At 40.2% G+C, this 18,001-nt stretch overlaps 1 protein-coding gene across 1 annotated transcript in view; it reads right to left on the reverse strand.

Annotated features, from left to right (window-relative positions):
- Nucleotides 1–18,001, reverse strand: part of Rmnd5a (required for meiotic nuclear division 5 homolog A) — a 52,330-nt gene that overhangs the window by 21,493 nt on the left and 12,836 nt on the right. The window contains exons 3-4 of the mRNA XM_004844570.4: nucleotides 4,880–5,014; nucleotides 3,376–3,476 (exon numbers count right to left, since the gene is read on the reverse strand). Of these exons, the coding sequence (XP_004844627.1) occupies nucleotides 3,376–3,476; nucleotides 4,880–5,014 (236 nt within the window). The remainder of the gene's footprint in view (nucleotides 1–3,375; nucleotides 3,477–4,879; nucleotides 5,015–18,001) is intronic.

An 18,001-nucleotide genomic window follows, 5' to 3' on the forward strand; every position in this document is an offset into this window, starting at 1 on the left:
TTGGTTCCTCAAGGCTTCTGTGGCTATTGAAAAATGCCCACCTACCTAGCAACAAGAAAGCAGACACCAGAAATTGCTTGATCACTGTTGCCCTCCTCTCCAGCAAAAGGCAAGGCTCCAGGTACTTCTGGCTGCTTCTTCTGCTTTCATTTTCTAGAACTGTTCCCCACTTACAAATTGTTTTATTCACTGGACTACAATCTCTCAGAAGTCTTGCAAGCATTTTCTCACCCTGGGGCCACTGGTCATATGCTCCACTGAACCACATGACAGCCTCTGCTGCCTCTCTGGCTCTTCTATCCTCACCTAACTGCTAGCCTCAGAGATGGACTTAGCCAAATTTCAGCAGTCTCAGGGACACAGTTCACAGTCTGTTCCATCTGAATTCCTTCGATGGTTTCATTTTTTCCCCTCTTCTGTGAAAAATCTGTAACCTTCCCCCCTCCTTTTTTACATCTATTCAGTTATTTTCTGCTCCATATGGCATTCTGTTGAGGAGTTTGCAAATACAACTGTAAGCTGTTTGAAAAAGTGCTATGAGCACCCAGAGGCTGTGGTGAAATGCTCACACAGGCCCTTGGGAATGTGGTATCTCAGTATAGATCCCGTTGCCTGAAAAGGGCCCTTGGCCTGAACAGACTACTAACTCAAGCCAGAGGCCTAGAGACCTAGACCTTGGCCAGAATGAAGATGTGAGCCTACTTAGAGAAGATGCACCCTAACTTCACTCATGAGGTAAATGCAAACTGAAAATAAGAGATGCTGTTCTTCCTCCACTATAAACAAACTTGCAAAGATTATGAAGAGAAGTAGAAATAGAAGAAAGACGGGGGAGAGGAAGGAGGAAGAGGATCAATGTGGTAACACAGATGAGAAACAACCCTTGCTGTTTGTGGTAGGACTGTATTTTGGAGCAGCTTTCATAGGGAAAAATTTTGCAAACTCAATTCAAGTTTAAAATATATCTTGACCCAACATTCTCAGAATGCACCCTAAAGAAACAGCTGAGTGTGCTCAAAATAAAGTACAACCATTATTCACTGCTGTATTGCTTACAAAGCAGGAGACCGGAACTACTAAACATTTACCATTAGGAGCAGGTTAAATAAAATTAAGGTATAAACCCTACAACAGAACACTAAGGACAGCCACCACAAAAAAATGAGAGAGCTCTGTATATTCCAATACAGCAGGTACTTTTCAAAATTTCAAGTGAAAAAAGCAAGATGATAGTGTGATAGTATGCAATCAGCTATAAATAAAAATGTATACATACATAACAATACACATAAACTTGTAGACATATGGAATATCTCTGAAATGATGCACAAGAAAAAGGTTAATGGAGACTGCCTGTGTGGTAAGAAATTAGGAGACTGGGAAGCAACTGCACTTTGATTCTGTTGTACCTTTTGATTTTGTACCTAGTTCATATATTACCTATTAGGATAATTAATGCTGGCTCAAAACTCAAACAACACCAGGCATAGTGATGCATGCCTGTAATCCCACCACTGTGAGTTCCAGGCCAACCTGGGGTACACAGTGAGTTCAAGTTCAGCCTGAACTACATAGTAAAACCCTGTCTCAAGAAAACCAGCTCCTGGGCCAGGGCTTTAGCTCAGTGGCACCGAGACTGCCTCTAAAGCACAAGGTCCTGAGTTTGATCCCCAGTACCAAAAAAAGAAAAAAGAAAGAAAACCAACTCCTCCCCACAAAACCCTCAAACGTGGACTTTCATATTAAGCAATGTTTTAACAATATACATAAACTTTTTTTTAAAAAGGCTGGTTAGTAATAGAAGAAGAAAACAACAAAAAAGGACTGACTAAGGCAATGAAAACAAGAGACAAGAAGTCAACTAATGAACTCTGAACTGTCCAATAGTTTAAAGCTATCTCCATGGCGGAGATAATGGCATCAGGATATTTTTGGTGGAGAAGAGTAATAATTTTCTAGAACAATCTCCTCTTGCTCCAATTCCACGGGTGGCAAGTTCATATTAGACTGTGCCTTCCACACGGATCTGCCTAGCATGAGCTAGTTTTAGAGCCACTGGCAATACAAACTGCACATAAGTAATTCCAGTTTTGTAACTGTTGAAAGTATAGACCTGGGGCCGGGGATTTAGCTCAGTGGTGCCACCACCTGCCTTGAAAGTCCAAGGGCCTTAGTTCAATTCCCGGTACAAAAAAAAAAAAAAAAGAATATACAGACCTGATGTTGGCATTAAAACACACACACACATACACACATATAAACACAAGTGCACACACACCCACACATATTTCCAAGTCTTCAATGCTGAAAGTCAGATCCTTGATGACTGCAAACCTCCCAAGGGCTGGGATTGCAGGTGTGCACCACCAAATCTGGCTGAATTTTTCTTTTCTTTTTTGAGGCAGGGTCTCACTATGTAGTTCAAGTTGGACTTGAACTCACTATGTAGCCCAGATTGGCCTCCAACTCAAGGTGATCCTCCTGCCTCAGCCTCCAAGTGCTGGGATTAGAAGCATGCACCACCACACCAGGCAATTTTTCCATTTTAAAATACCAGGACTGTAAGGTTATACCCTCATACTGCTTCTATCATACTGCTTTATTTTATGAGCTATTTATTATAAACATCCTGGTAATCTTCACACTGGAACATTCTAGGAGTCAGCTAACTATGGCATTGGCCAAATATAGCTTGTTGCCTGCTCTGCATGTCAGACAAGTCACCAAGAACGACTTTTTTACATTTTTAAAGGGTTATAACATAAAACAAACAAAAATATGTGAGGGAGATCATATGCAGCCTACAAACCGTAAAACACTTATTATTTGGCCCTTTGTGAAAAAGTCTGCTGACACTGTCTAGGACAGTATTTATTACACTCCACTCAGTAATTTCAGATAATTTGTCTCAATGTCTCAATAAAATGTCTCAATGGGTTCAGAGTGAATCACCAAAATCTATAGTAATGAAGAATAGAGCGCCTTTGTACAGTATCTGCAGTTTTCATGCTTACCACTTAGTTCAAATTCCCACTCCATCCTGTCTTAGAATGCTAGCACACTCTGGGAGCTCGAATACCACACGAGGGCCGCCTGAACAACCCCAGTTACAACTCTAGTGCACAGAAAGTGGTGGGACAGCAGGGGCATCGGAAACCTTTTTCTCTCACGGGAACTCAGACCAACTGATAAGTTAAGCAAGCCGTACCACTTTCTCATATTGCACTTCCCCATATTTCACTTGGGCATAAGAAAATTCTCCCTAAAGTCTGCCCCAGGTAAGATAAATATACCTAAGAATCTCTAATGTGTTTAACCTTTCTTTCTTATAGAAAGTTCTCGCAAATTAGCCAACAGAAAAACTTAGTAACTCACTCCAGAGCAGGTCTCAGAACTCTGACTTTTAATGCTTCTAATATTCGATTTAACTCCACAAATGGTTCCTTCTGACTTGGGTCTACAGAAAGACCAGATTCCTGAAAAAGCAGAAAGAACTTTTGTTAGCATTAAGTAACCAAAATAAAAGCACAGTGGTAAAAATGTACTCTCGACTAGAAAATATGGGGCAAGCCATCAAAGACAATTTATTTCTAACATACATTTCTGGGGCGGAGACTGATGATTGCCCACTCCATCCCCACTACTGTACTAGAAACCCTAAATCTTAGCTGGGTACATAACCATGGAATAAAGCTGAATAATGCTTTCAAGATGTAAATCTTGGCCAATGACATATGAACACGCACACTCTGTCTCTCCCAGAAACACCAGAGGTACAAGGAGGGTATATCTCTAAGAGCTGCGTGGAACAGAGCTATCACATATGCTGTGGGCCTCTAACTACCTTCTACTTCTGTGCATGAAAAGTAAACATATTTGTCTAAGCCACTGTTATCCGGGTCTTTGCTACTGATTTACTATAAAAAAACACATGGACACACACAAAATTCCTACAGGTTATAAAGAAAGACTTGAGGTATAACATATTTAAATAGTTTAAAACAGAACAGTTTGGAGACATGAATGCCAGATCCTTCATGAAGAACCCGTATGGCCTTGGGCAAGTTACTTATTTCTCCAGACCTCACATTTCTCATGAGTTGATCAGGAATAATTTCTACTTGATGGGGTTGTAGTGAGGAATAAAAGTAGGGCTTTGCTTGAGGTAAATACTAATACACAGCAGCTGCTATTAGGACAAGATATTGGTGAACTGTTTTGGGATTCCTATGCTTGTCACTAGTAGAAATGAAGCACTGCTCACCTGATGTAAATTTTAGTCTGAAATTCATTTGACAAATTTCTTTAAACTGGGCTAGATCAGAAGAACAAACATTAATGTTTTTTGTTCCTTTCTTATCTCTGCTATATGAACTTTCCCTCTCAAAAGAGGGAAGTCATATCACTTTTGAGCCCTTTAATTCATGACCAGCTTACTGGACCAGGAACAAAGAAAGAACACTTCAGGTAACTTTAGAACCACAATTTTCACCACTTAAGAAAAAAACAAAAATAAAATGATTTCCTAGTAATTAAATAATTACCCTAGTAATTCCTAATAATTAAAATATCATAAATCTATCTGGGGCTGAAGATGTAGCTCAGCAGCACAGTGCCTGCCTGGCAAGCGCAAGGCCCTGAGTTCAATTTCCAGTACAAAAAATAAAATCTACCTTCTATCTGTAGAAGACTCACTCTGCTCTGTAAATAATCCAAACAACCTTCTTTCTTTTGTTTATTGGTGGTGTCATTCTGTTTTTGCTTTTTGCAGTACTGGGGATCAAAGCCAGGCCTGGTGCATGCTGAGCAAGCCCTCTCTCACTGAGCTACGTCCCCAGGCCATTTCTTTTCCACATCTTCCCACATGGCACCATGTTACCTGGCAGAGCTCCTCGGCTACATCCAGCATTCCTTGCCGAAAGAAGTGCTCCACCATCACCTCATTGAGAAGCCGCTGGCTGTCTGCCTGCCAGCAGCCATCTATTCCCACACTACTGATGTCAGAATCAAAATTCTGAAAAAGAAAAAGGAATCATGAACAGATGATTTTTTTCATCCCACCTAGTAGTAATGGAAAGAATGGTCTCCGTTTCACTGAGATCTTCTCAGTAAGTACCCAATTCCAATTTATCAAAACTATCACAAGAAGGAATTCTTCCCACTGCTCCTTTGTGAACTACATATGGACTAGTGCTCAAAGAATAAAAAGCTGAGTATTGGGGCGAGGATGTAGCTCAGTGGTACCACGCCCACCTGGCAAGCACAAGGTCCTAAGTTCAATTCCCGGTACCCCCCGCCTCAAAAAAAGGTGAGTATTTAGACAAGATCAGGTACATTTAGAGTGGTTATGGCTGCAGACTTTACAGAGTACTTAGGAAAAATATACAGGTCTAATGGTAACTTCTGTGAAAATGACATCAGGCAAGTAAACTAATTTCTAGGCATCATACTACAGCAATATTTTCAGAATTACGCAGTAATGATCTACCTGTAAAAGCATGCTCAGTATACCACTGTCTGTGATGGGGAGAAGGGGAGAGAAACCACATATGCCCATCAACATAAGACTGCTAAACATCCATGGTGTATCCCAACAACTGTGGTACAAAGGTCAGGCCAGGGTTGAGGGAGAGGGGTTGGCCAGGTGGTGAAAAAACACTTTATGTACTCCTGAGCTATGCACCATGGGTCTGACTCTCAACAGCATACGACAGACTGGGAGACTGAACAGAACCAGGGTAGAGTGCTATAGTGTGGTACACACAAGATGAAAATGATACTGAAATGACATTCTAGAGAAGACTGGTCAATGCTTGTGGTCTGAATCCAATCAGGTCGACTGCCTGCTAAAACAGAAAATCAACATTCTGCATAGAATTCAAACAAATGAAGAGCAACAAAGCATAATACTCAAGATGTTGAAGGTATAAAGAAAAATTACTTGGCATACAAAGAACCAAGACAATCTCAGCTCATACAGGAAAAGATCATCAACAGACACTAACACCAAAATGACACAGATGTTGGAATCATTAAAAGACTTCAGAGTGATTATCACAAAAATACCCCAAGAATAAGGGCAAACACACACTCTGGAAATAAGCCATAAAGGCTTATTAGCCAAGATTTAGAAGATTCAGTGACCAAAATAAAAAATTTCTTCGGATGGGCTCAGAAAAGGAGAATGAAAGTGGCAGGGCACAAAGTCAGTGAAGATCCATCTAAACAACAGAAGAAGGCTTTAATGAACAGAGACTCAACTACCTGCAGGAAAACAAAGGATCTAACATTGACATCGTCAAAAAAGAAAATGAGAAAGAAAGCGGCTTAGCTGAAATATCTGAATAATATCTTCCAAGTTTTCCAGTGATAAAAACCTACAGATTCAAGAACCCCAGTGTACTCCAAAAAGAAAAACACCTACCCAAACACTTCACAAATTGCTGAAAACTAAAAACAAAAAAAACTTGGAAGCAGCAGATAAAGTGGTTCCAATGACTGCAGATGCCTCAAAAGAAACCACAGGGTCCACAAAGTGGTACAAGATTTTTCAAGTTACAAAAAAGAACGTTATTCTCGGAATTCTATACCCAGTGCAAATATCCTTTGGGGACGAAAAGAAAATAGTGACAATCCTAGATGAAGGAAAACAAAACATTCTCAGATGAATGTGTTACTGGCAGATTTACTCTAAAACAATTCTAAAGTCAGTTTTTCAGACAACAAAGAAGGAAATCCAAAGCATCAAGAGCACAGGAGGTGCAAATCCACATCAGGATCTAAAAGTCTTTGCCTAGTTTGCTTCTGCCCCCTTATTTTTCATAGGCACTGCCCCTAATAATCTCTAGCACTTAAAAGCATAGAGTCAACTAGACAAAATCATTCTGATGTAACTGAAATGACAATCCTAGTCAACTACCACCCAAATAGTCGAATCAATAAAGAATTCTTTTATTGTACATATGAGAACAGATAGGAAGTAACCTTCAACAGCCACTGAAAACAACCAACTATTCACAATCACAACAAAGGAAAATGTTCCTCTCTAAAATTAAGCACAATTTTCTATTCCATAAAGAGCTATCTACCACCCCTTTTAGACATTCAATCAGTAGCCTAAATACACAAGATTTGGAATCATTCAGAGAAAAGAAAAAAGTTTTTGAAAATCCTGTATTTTTTTTAAACCATAGATTTTCTGTGCTGGCAATTGAACCAGGGGCCTTGAACATACTAAACAGATGGTTCATTAACACTGAAGAACCACAATCACTTGTATAAGGTTCTCAAGTTTCATTTCTGCTTATCAGATTCTGCCTGCTGAGACGTAGTTTTATAACAGTTCACTGATACTTCTAAGCAAATTATTTCTCTTTGCCTGTGAGAGCTAGAATGGAGTGGTCTATTTTGTTCTTCTTCTGGACTAGAGCAGAGGCCCAGAAGATAGATATTATGCTCTCTCATTTTATTTCCCATAAGGCCATCCAAATGAATAAAAGGATGGGTGTATGAGGATGGCAGAATTCATTACAACTCAAGAATCTGCCTATTATTTCTGTGATGTCTAAGTGCTTATTATACCCTAGAACCACTGAGGCTAATTAAGACAAGTTCTTCATTGATCTGTTAACTTCATTCTTCCCAAACACAATCTCCAGGTTTCTACTTATCCATTTAAAGGTTATTCTCCAATCCCATCAACTCCCAACAAATTTATCAGGTACCTATTCCCTAGGAAAATATGAAACAAACTTGGAACATATATTTCTGAAGACAATTTTACTTGGCATTATACATCAAGTCAGAACTTAATAAGCCACCACCAGACAGTATCTGCTCAGATCAAACAAAAAAATCCCTTGAATAACTCTCTTAATATACACAGCAAGTTAGCCAGAAGTGATGGCGTACACCTGTAATCCCAGCACTCTGGAAGACTGAGGTAAGAGGATCACAAATTCAAGCCGAGCTCGGGTAATTTAGCTACTTAGCCAAATCACATCTTAAAATCCAAACTAAAAAGGGCTGGAGATGTAGCTCAGTGTGAAGGCCCCGGGTTTAATCTCCTGTACTGCCACACACACACACACACACAAAGTAAATCATCTAGAAAACTTTAAAGAGTCTAACATTTAAACACTATCCTTTGTAGCCTTGTTATAAAGTTTACATCACTGTCCTTCACAAACCTTTATTTCCTTAAAGCTTACTTGGGTCTTCACTACATGGGTGAGAAAAATCAAATACCCCCTACACTCAGAATATCTCTAACTATAGTCACACCCTAAGATTTATTTGCTACCCTTGGGAATCAAATAAGGGTGCGTGAGCAATGTATTATTCTTCTGAGTTTCTTTCTACCACTCTGACTTTCCAGTTTAGACCATTGAGGTGAACAGGAAAACTTCTTTCATAATTTTTATTCTGGTTCCACATAGTAAAGAAGCTTAGATAATAACAAGAGGCTGGGGGAGTAGGATGCCTTTGTTCTGAATGCAGGTCCTTACACACTGTTGCATCAGATTGGTTCCAGCTGCTGTTGCTAGGTGACCAAGCTCACTTGCATGGCTGCCCAGAAATCAGCTGCACTGCAAACCAGCCAGGAGGTGGCTGAAAAAGAGAAACACCCAACTATTATTAGAATCTCTGCTTTACTGTAATTTTTCCTTTCATACTTCTTTTTTTTTTTGAGACAGGGTCTCACTATGCAGTAAAGGCTGGCCTTGAACTCTCAGCAATCCTCCTGCCTCAACTCCTCTGAGTGCTGGGATTACAGGTGTGTGCCACCACACCTGACTTTTCCTTTCATACTTTTAAAAGAAAGAAAAACCTGGCACAATGTTCTTAAATGAGAAGGAAGGATTCAAATGAACCAAAAGCTTAAAAAAATACATTCAAGGATGTGTCTATCTGAAAAGGGTGCTATGGCTTGGAAAGAGAAATCCAGGATACATTAAGTCTGGAGGCTGAAACTAAAAGGAAATAAGTTACAGGGCACCTTACATCTGTGGCCAAACTATGAACATGCTTACAAATCAGTCACACTTTAAGGACATGCTTTCACTATCAAAAAATCTATCTTTTTTTCCTCACATATATTTTATAAATGTATAATTATTGAGCAGTTAGCAGTGACATGTAATTTGTACATTTCTTAAGTACAAATTCTCTGAATAGTGTTAATAATATTTTTTCAAACTTTCCCAACTGCTTTGAAGAAAAATTTGGGCACAAATTTAACAATATACTATTGCTACAACTACTGGGAATTAGTTTTCCTTCTCAGCATCCAGTTAATGTGGCTAACAATGAGAGACAGGCTGTTAAGGACACTCAACAGAGTAAGAAGACCTGGGTTTTAGCTCTCCTCAGACTTGGAAAAGACAGCTACTTTGCATTCAACCCACAAAAGATTAATACTCAGATGAGCTTGTAAACAAACACAAGCTCCTATCAGTAAGAAAGACAAACACCCTAACAGGAAAAAAGAAAAAAAGATAAAATTCATGAGCCTCATAAAAGGGGACAACCTAAGAGTCAAACAAACATGATATGTTCAAGCTCAAAGATCACCAAAGAAAAACAAAACTAGTACAACTAGATACTAATCCACACCCATCTGATTTTAAAAGATTTTAAAATCTGATAATACCACACATAGGTGAGTAATGAGGAAGCAGGAACTGTTCTACATGTTTGGTAAATTACAGTCAGTATACAGGTTTGGCTGTAAATTGGTATCGACTCTTTAGGGAAAACTTTGGCAATGCCTAGTATAGCTGACGATGAGATGACGTACCTGGCACATGATGAAATAATCTATACTTAGCCATTTATCAGACAGCAGTGTTTTGCAAACTACAGGTGGAGAAATAAACCTAGCAGTATGGAGCAATCCCTTGGGAGGGCCAATCCCTTGGTTTTTTGAGACGGGGTCTCACTATATAGTTCAGGCTGGCCTCAAACTTGAACTCACCCTCCCAAGTGCTGAGACTGCAGGTGTGTGCCACCACGCCCAGCGTAATCACATTTTGAAGATGCACCTTTAGATGGCCACACCTTTTTAGACACTGATATTCTCCTCATCCCTCTACTTTGTTCTCAAAGAGAAGAGACAGGAAGATTCACATCAATCTAACCTTATTTCCTAAACCAAGGGGAATAATGTGCCAAACCACTCTGCTGATTTTTATGAGCCTCAAATGCTGGAGAATCTCACCATCTGCCACACTTCTGCATCCCTGTTCCTCACTGCTGTTTGACATAACCTTTCAGCTCTGGTCAATCTGCTCCCCTTTGCCTCCTTATCAGAACAGATCAGAGAAATGTTTATTTGTGTGACTATTAACACCGGCCCCCCATACAGTTCTCTCACTATCCTAGAGGCAAAGGAGAAAAATTCACACACACAACAAGTACCCTCAGGGCACTAAGGACTATTTCTCTTAAGGAACCCCAGTTGAGAAAGGTTGCTCATCTTAAAATCTGGATTTATCTCGGTTTTTCCATTTGCTCTCTAGTTCTGTGACCTCAGGCAGGTCATTTCACCTTAGTTTTCACATCTATATCCAGGAACAGTAATTCAACCTTACAATTGTGCTGATGCAGATTAAGTTAAATAATGTTTCTAAACAGTATCCACCCAACAGTAAATCTTTCAATATACAGTTCTGTATCCAAACACCAAGCTTTGCCACCTAATCTTCTGATTCTACAATTAGAAGTATTATTAGAATCATTACAGACTATAAATAATACAGAGTGCATTAATGGAGGTATTAAATAACACGGCTGGGCATGATAACACATGCCCATGACCCCGGCATTCAAGAGGCTGAGGCAGGAGGACTGTCCTGAGTTTAGAGGCCAGCCTGGGCTACATAGTGAGTTCAAGGCCAGCCTGGACTACATAGCAAGACCCCACCTCAAAAAATAAATAAATAAATAAATAAATATTAATTTAAAATCATTTAAATGCATGCAGGGTGGCACAAGGGTATAATCTCAGCACTTTGGGGACAGGGGGATCGCTGTGAATTTGAGGCCAGCCTGGGCTCCATAGCAAGACCCTGTCACAAAAACAAAAAAACAAAAACATTCTAACTATAATTGCAGACGGGATTACTCCACGCAGCTTAATAAGTAGGCCTCTCTCTCTCTCAGGCTAACTCAACCTGGATGCTACACTAAGCACAATATTCCATCTTCATGCTTAGACAAAAGTGGACCTTCCAGGTCCAGTGGGATTCTCTGACTCTGCATCCTGGGATCAGATTTGACTGCAAAGCTCCAGGCTTTCCTGTGGCCTGAACTATAATTCAACAAATAATCATCATCAACTAAATCACAAAGCTTCATTCAGCTTGGACCAGGAGTAGTAAGAAAAACCCAAGCACACACACTGGAGCCAGAGATACCAGGCAACAGATGGTACAGAAAGCTAAACTCCACCGTCTCTGTTCGGAGGGTGATCTTCAGACTGACAGGCAGAGCACTAATGTGTCACACAGGTGCTGGCGTCCACCATGAATGAACAGAGAACTCCTAGCTGTTGGTGTGCTTCCCAATGCTTGAGTATGCAGAATTCCTTTTTGCACCCCTCCTCCTGGCACCTGGGCTTTGATTCCCACCTCGGACCAGATTCTTTCCAGGGCTACTGATCACTCCCAGGCTCACACATTCCCAGTTCCTCCTTAAGGGCTCTAATGAGAAAGAGCAGGGAAGGACTAGTCCCAGCCAAAGCAGCCTGTGGCCAACACGGTGGGGCAAGCCTATCCTCCAATCAAGCACTGCGGCCCAAGCAAGCAGGGCTCAGGGAATATGGCAGCTCCTAGTCAAACCATGTAATCTTAAAAGCAAATTCTTCCACTTTGACCATGAAGATACAGTATTTTATTATATGCTTATAACAGTTTAGGCACTCTCTCCACATTTTCTTGAATTACTCTCTAGTTACTGGGAAGGAGGGGAGATAGTTTAAAATATTTTATTCTCAGGCAACACATTCCTGGCTTTTTACCACTATTTTCTTTTTATAACTTTGTCAGCTACATATTCCTTTTCACTAATTATAATCCTTGCACCTACCCTATATCAAAGTATATCTATATTTCAGAACTCAGTGTCTTTTTCTTCTTAATCAGAGTGAATTATCTAGGCTTTTTTATTTCCTCTTTTCCTTCATTAACACTAACATTCCTCTACCACAGTACATAAGGACTTACTCATATACAACAGAATTGTAGAGGTAGCAGGTGGGGATAGAGGTGCACACCTGTAATCTCAGCATTCTGGGAGCTGAGGCAGGAGGATCACAGGTCTGAGCTCAGCCTGGCAACTCAGTAAGACCCTGTCTCCAAAAACTACGTAAATTTAAAAAAGGGCCTGGGATGTAGCTGAGTGCAAAAGCCCAGGGTTCAATCCCCATCACTCAGAAAAAAATTTGTTTTTCTTTAGAAGCACCATATATCTAACATCACATACTCTATTGATATTTCTGTACAAGACCTTATTTTCTTTCCCCTGTTCACTTTTTCTCCTCCTATATCCAGTCATACCAACATACAGGCAGTTCCTGACTCCTCACTCTGAATATCTCAAAATATTTAACGTTTCACTTTGTATACCCTGACTCTGCTCATTCTCTAATGCAGTCAGCACTTTGCTTTGTCAGTGTGGCTGCTCCATCTAGTGGCAGATCAGTTTAGAGATGAAGTCACTGTTAGCCTTCATCTCCCTCCCTCAATATTATCAGCCCCGCCATGGTCTCACTAACTTTCTAATACAGGAGTGTTTAAGAACAGACTCCTCAGTGAAGACAATTTCCAAACCTTGATCCACCACTTCCAAGTCATATACCTGAGACAGGTAACCCCACTTAAGATCTTTGAGCCTTAAGTTTCCTCCTATGTCTAATGGGAATAATGTACATGCATCAGGGGATAAAAATGCTGTAAAGCATTCAGTCCAGTATTTGGAACATGACCCTTCTTCTCTCTATCCCTAGTCTTTATTTTCATCCCATTTAATGAAATCAAACTAATCCTCAAATACTTTCCCCATTTACTCTGTTTCCCTCTAGTCTCACTGGATCAAATCCACACCCCACAGGCCTTCTACCATTTATCTTCCCTCAACCTGATCCTTCCCTGCTCCAAGGAGCAGCCACCTGATTAAAGTCAATGGTGAAGTCTTTAATATAGGTCAAGCAGGATTCCTAGCCCCTCCCCTAGCCCCACAAAACACCATGATATGCTCTGCTCTAAATCGTACCCATCCTTTCAGCCATATTTAAGATACGAACTCAACAAACCTTAGATAAGTAAGAGCACAGTTCTCTTTCCTTTACAATCCCATACAAACTTACTCTGTTATCTCAGAATCTTTCCAGTTACTTTATTTGAACATAAAGCACTTTTACATGAGCAAACTAGTCACGAAATCTTTAAGGTCATGTATTTAGCTTCTAACTACATCACAGTAGATTTGAGACACTTAAAATCTTAGTAGTATTTACTTAAACACATACACACACCTGCAAAGTCTAAAGAAGAGTAATTTTTAAGGATTTTCTTAAGAAACTGAAGTCAAACAACCAAGTAAAATATTGAACAAATGCCCAAAGAGAACAGAACTCTAGAATTTCTATAAGTAGGGGAGGAAATTAAGAACACCATAGTACTGTTTGGAAAAAACAAAACAAACAAAAATATGTCACAGAATCTCTTTTTTAAAAAATCTTTTATTGGTACATTTTAGGTATACAATACGTTTACATTTATCATTGGGTGCTTGTACCTGAACATGATGTGTCTTAGTTCTTATTTTTCCCCCATTACCTGTTCGCCCTTCCCTATTTACATAGATTTTGTTTCCATTTTTTTTTCTTTTCTCATAGTTTTTACTTTCCCTTCTTCCCTTTCCCTTTGCCCTCCCACCACCACTACACCTTTGGACCTTTTCCTATTTCAAATTATCATAAATAGGACACACATGTGTAAATACCGAACAGTTTCTCTGGTGTGAGAAACTGAAAGTGTAAATAAGGATTAAAAAAGATTAAAATGAATAATTGATAATTTGAGATAGGAAAAGGTCTCTCTTTCTTTTTTTGAGACAGGGTCTCACTAAGTAGTCCAGGTTGCTCTCAAAATCTGTGATCCTCCTGGTTCAGCCTGCCAGAGTGCTGGGATTACAGGTGTGCACCACCACGCCCAGCTACTTGTCAAAGAATCTTAAGGGCTGATATTCTTTATTTAAAATAGAGATTAGACTATGGGCATCGTAAAATAGTTAACACATAAATGTGTTTCCATCGGCTTGAACCACCAATGACTATCCCATGCATGTCTGTACCACATGTATCAATAGTGGTACAAGCCACCCAATGGGACAGTCATGCATGTAGCAATGGTGGTTTAAGTAGCCCAGTAGCGAGACATACAAATTACAGGCCCATCATGAATGTATTAAAGCTGAAATCTTCTATAACTCTTTATGGTCATAATAATTAAAAAGCCACCCAGGTGTAGTGGCGTATGCCTGTTATCTCAGCACTCAGGAAGCTGAGGCAGGAGGATCACTGTGAGTTTGAGGTGAACCTGGGCTACACAGTGAGTTCAAGATCAGCCTGAACAGCATGGTCAGACTGTCTCAAAAAGTAAATAAATAAATAAATAAATAAATAAATATAAAGTGTCTTAGCTAATACAAACTTTTCTGCTCACCATTTTCAGAAAAATAAGAGAATTTTAATACACAAGAAATCTTAAAACATTAAAGAAAAAATCCATTTAGTATGCCAAAAATATACTGATTTTTCTCTCTCAAAATCAACCTGCTCATTAAAACACCCTAAGTATAATGAAATGGACCCTACAAATAACAGGCTTTTGGAGTAAGACTTTAACCTCAGCTACACCACTTTACTGTGTCTGTGAACTTCAGCTCCCTAAATAATTTCAATGTTCTTATCTATAGGATAGGGATAAAAATTCCCATTCCCTCAAGAGTTTTCTGAGAAAGGAGGTGATGATAAACATAAAGATGATTTACTAACTGGAATGTCCTATGTTGTATTCACACATATGTGTTTGTATACACCTAATGTATACATATAATGACTACTCGAGTGATCCTTTTGTTGTGGGGTAGGAGCTGAGACAGATCTCGCTATGTAGTCCAGGCCGACCTAGAACTCATGGTATCCTCCTGCCTCATAACCAGAATGCTGTGATTACAGTGTGTGCCACCACGCCCAGCTATCAACTGGTCCTTTCTTAATCTTCCTTTGCCCTCTGGAAGGGCCACATTTTTTTCCTCATATGCTGTTCCAAGTCCCTACTCTTTTAATCTGCACAAATACTCATAGCTCATACTCATAGCAGGGTTTAACATCTAAATTTCACTTTAGACTGGTTAGTGTCAATATACTTTGAAAAACAAACACTGCTTATAAAAGAGTGACTGGCTTCTCTGACCGTCACCCTGCAAGGACAGAAGCGTGTGTCCATCAAATGGCACTCACAAGCTGCTAGACAGCATTCCAGTCTATTACAAAGGTCTCTGCTGTGGTACCTACAAACCTTGGGCCACAACGGCTTCAGTCTGATCCTATTTGATCAACACCAATTCATGAGTCCACCCAGCTTTACAACAAGCTGCCCAGAGCTTACACAATTTACCAGGTTCAAGTTAAGAGTGGAGGACTTAAATCAATGGACTCTAATAATGTGACAAGAGCCCACACAGAATCCCTCACGTACAAGAGAAGCCTGTTTACAATGTCTACATAGCTTCTAGGCATTGCTTCCTCTTCAGCTAAAGAAAGTAGATGCCCCAAGCATGGGGAGAGAGTGTACTAAAAGATGTCAGTGAACTGGGCTAAAAGATCCAGGCTTTCCCCTGTGGCTGTGGACTACAATCCAACACATACTTATCAGTATCAGCTAAATAACATAGTTTCATATGATGGATGAGAAGAATCCAGGTCACCTAGAATCTTAAGAGTAAGAATAAATTTTAAAATATAATTAGAAACATTCACCTCAAATAGCCCATTCCCTCAAAAAGTCAGAATATAGATTATTCACTATAAATGTATTCTCTTGATATATCCAAAGACACAGTTCCACTTTTGGCATCAAATACATCTAAATGCTTTGCCTCAAAGATTAGTCAAGATATCTGATGACCTGTAGGAATATCTGTAAAGACCTGCTAGGTCTGAAGACCTGCTCAGCAAATCACCAATGGGGAGGACAAGAGGAAAGGAGGGTTTTGACAATAATTATGACAAGACAACAAACATCAACTAGGAAATAGGAGGAAATGGTCACACTCTACTAGTGACAAAATGGACAGGTAGTGAATTACTCACCCAGCTATTCCTAATCCAGCTGGCCCACAGCCCACATTTGAGGTTCGGTTATTGATAGCATCCCCACTTAGGCAAAGAATCAGGGTTCTTTCTCCTGATATATTCTCTGATTGGCTACCTTGGAAGCACTGTCTTCTCACTGTCGTAGCATTCTCCGGTTCCCTGTCCAGAGGATACCCCTCTGCCATAATCCCAAGCAGCCAGCCTGGTAGCTAAGTAGATGTCCCCAGGAACCTACTGTGAGCTATCAGAATCATTAGATGCCTTGATCATAGTCCAAAAGCTTCTTAAATACTACCAGTCGTTACTATTCTAGAGAACTGAGGGTTCCTTACCCACTGGTGATTTAAGACCATCTCTAAAGTGCCCCACCACTATTCCCACGGTCCTGAAACTGTTTCATATCAACACCCCCTTCAGGGACTACTAACTGAAGGCTTCCAATGCCACAGTCCCGAATTGGTCTCATCCCTAACTTACTTCCAAAGCTGTGTTCACTGCCTTGGAGCTACCAAACAGGCTTCACAACCTCAAAGGTGTTTCTGAGAATACTCACTGCCTTCCCAGCTTTGCTAGTGATAGCCACCATGGGCCCAATATTGAGGGTAGAACCCTGCTGCTGTCGACCACACTCTCTGACCTCTTTTTCTGTGCCAAAGCCTTCATGCCACTATGGAAGTAATGACAGCTCATTGAAATACCACTAACACTTCTGTAAGCCATGGCCAAACAAGTCCCAGAGCCCCTGCCGCTACGTTCCTATTGTAACACACCTACCAGTAAACAGGATCTCCTTAGAAGCAGTTCTGACTTAGCCTCGAGCCCAGCCTTCTAATACTATAGTACTGCTCACTAAGATAACTCCTAACAGCTAGGCCAACCCATGCATTAGACTCACTCTTATGATTGAAGGAGCTTCTGTTATCTCTTACAGCCATCACTGTTGCACACATAGACGAGGCAACTCAGGACTATGCATTTAGAAATGCCTTTGCTACAAAGAGCTCTCCTCAGACATTCGTTCTGCCTTCCCAGACGTTTACTCTGGGTGAAAAGAAATGCCCATGACCAGTCACAACCTCACCAAAGGCTCAAGGAAGTCAGTGTTACCAGAGAGCAACCCTGGACTAAGCCGCTTAGATCCCATGAGGACAATGAACTTCAAAGGCAAAACTGGCCCAGTGGTAAAAATGACAACTGCTTAGGAGCCAACCACTATGTCAAAAATTCCTTACTCACACAGTATCACACAAAATAACTGAACAAAAGGAACCGCTTTGCTGGCTACCAACTCACTCACACAGAAGGCAGTGCTGAAGAAAAGCAACTAGTGTACCCACAGCAGATAAGACTTAGGATGAGGCAAGAGAGCTGGACAGACGCAACGGTGTTGTTCTAATCATCCCTTAACAGAGACAGCGCAGCCAGGAGTTACTTAGGAAGTAAGAAAAGTTACTCCTAGAAACAAACTCCCACATACTGGTTAAAATTTCTCTATAAATATATTCATCAGGACTCTACTCATAAGCAAAGGGATATGGAACAAAGTTATGTAAGGTGAGGGTTTTTGGTCTTGTTTCTTGTTTTTTAAATAATAGCAACAGAGAACTTTAATAAAAGTAA

Source organism: Heterocephalus glaber, unplaced genomic scaffold (assembly GCF_053883595.1).
Source record: "Heterocephalus glaber isolate CG9 unplaced genomic scaffold, H.glaber_assembly_v1.0 deba00000470, whole genome shotgun sequence".
Taxonomy (NCBI): Eukaryota; Metazoa; Chordata; class Mammalia; order Rodentia; family Bathyergidae; genus Heterocephalus; species Heterocephalus glaber.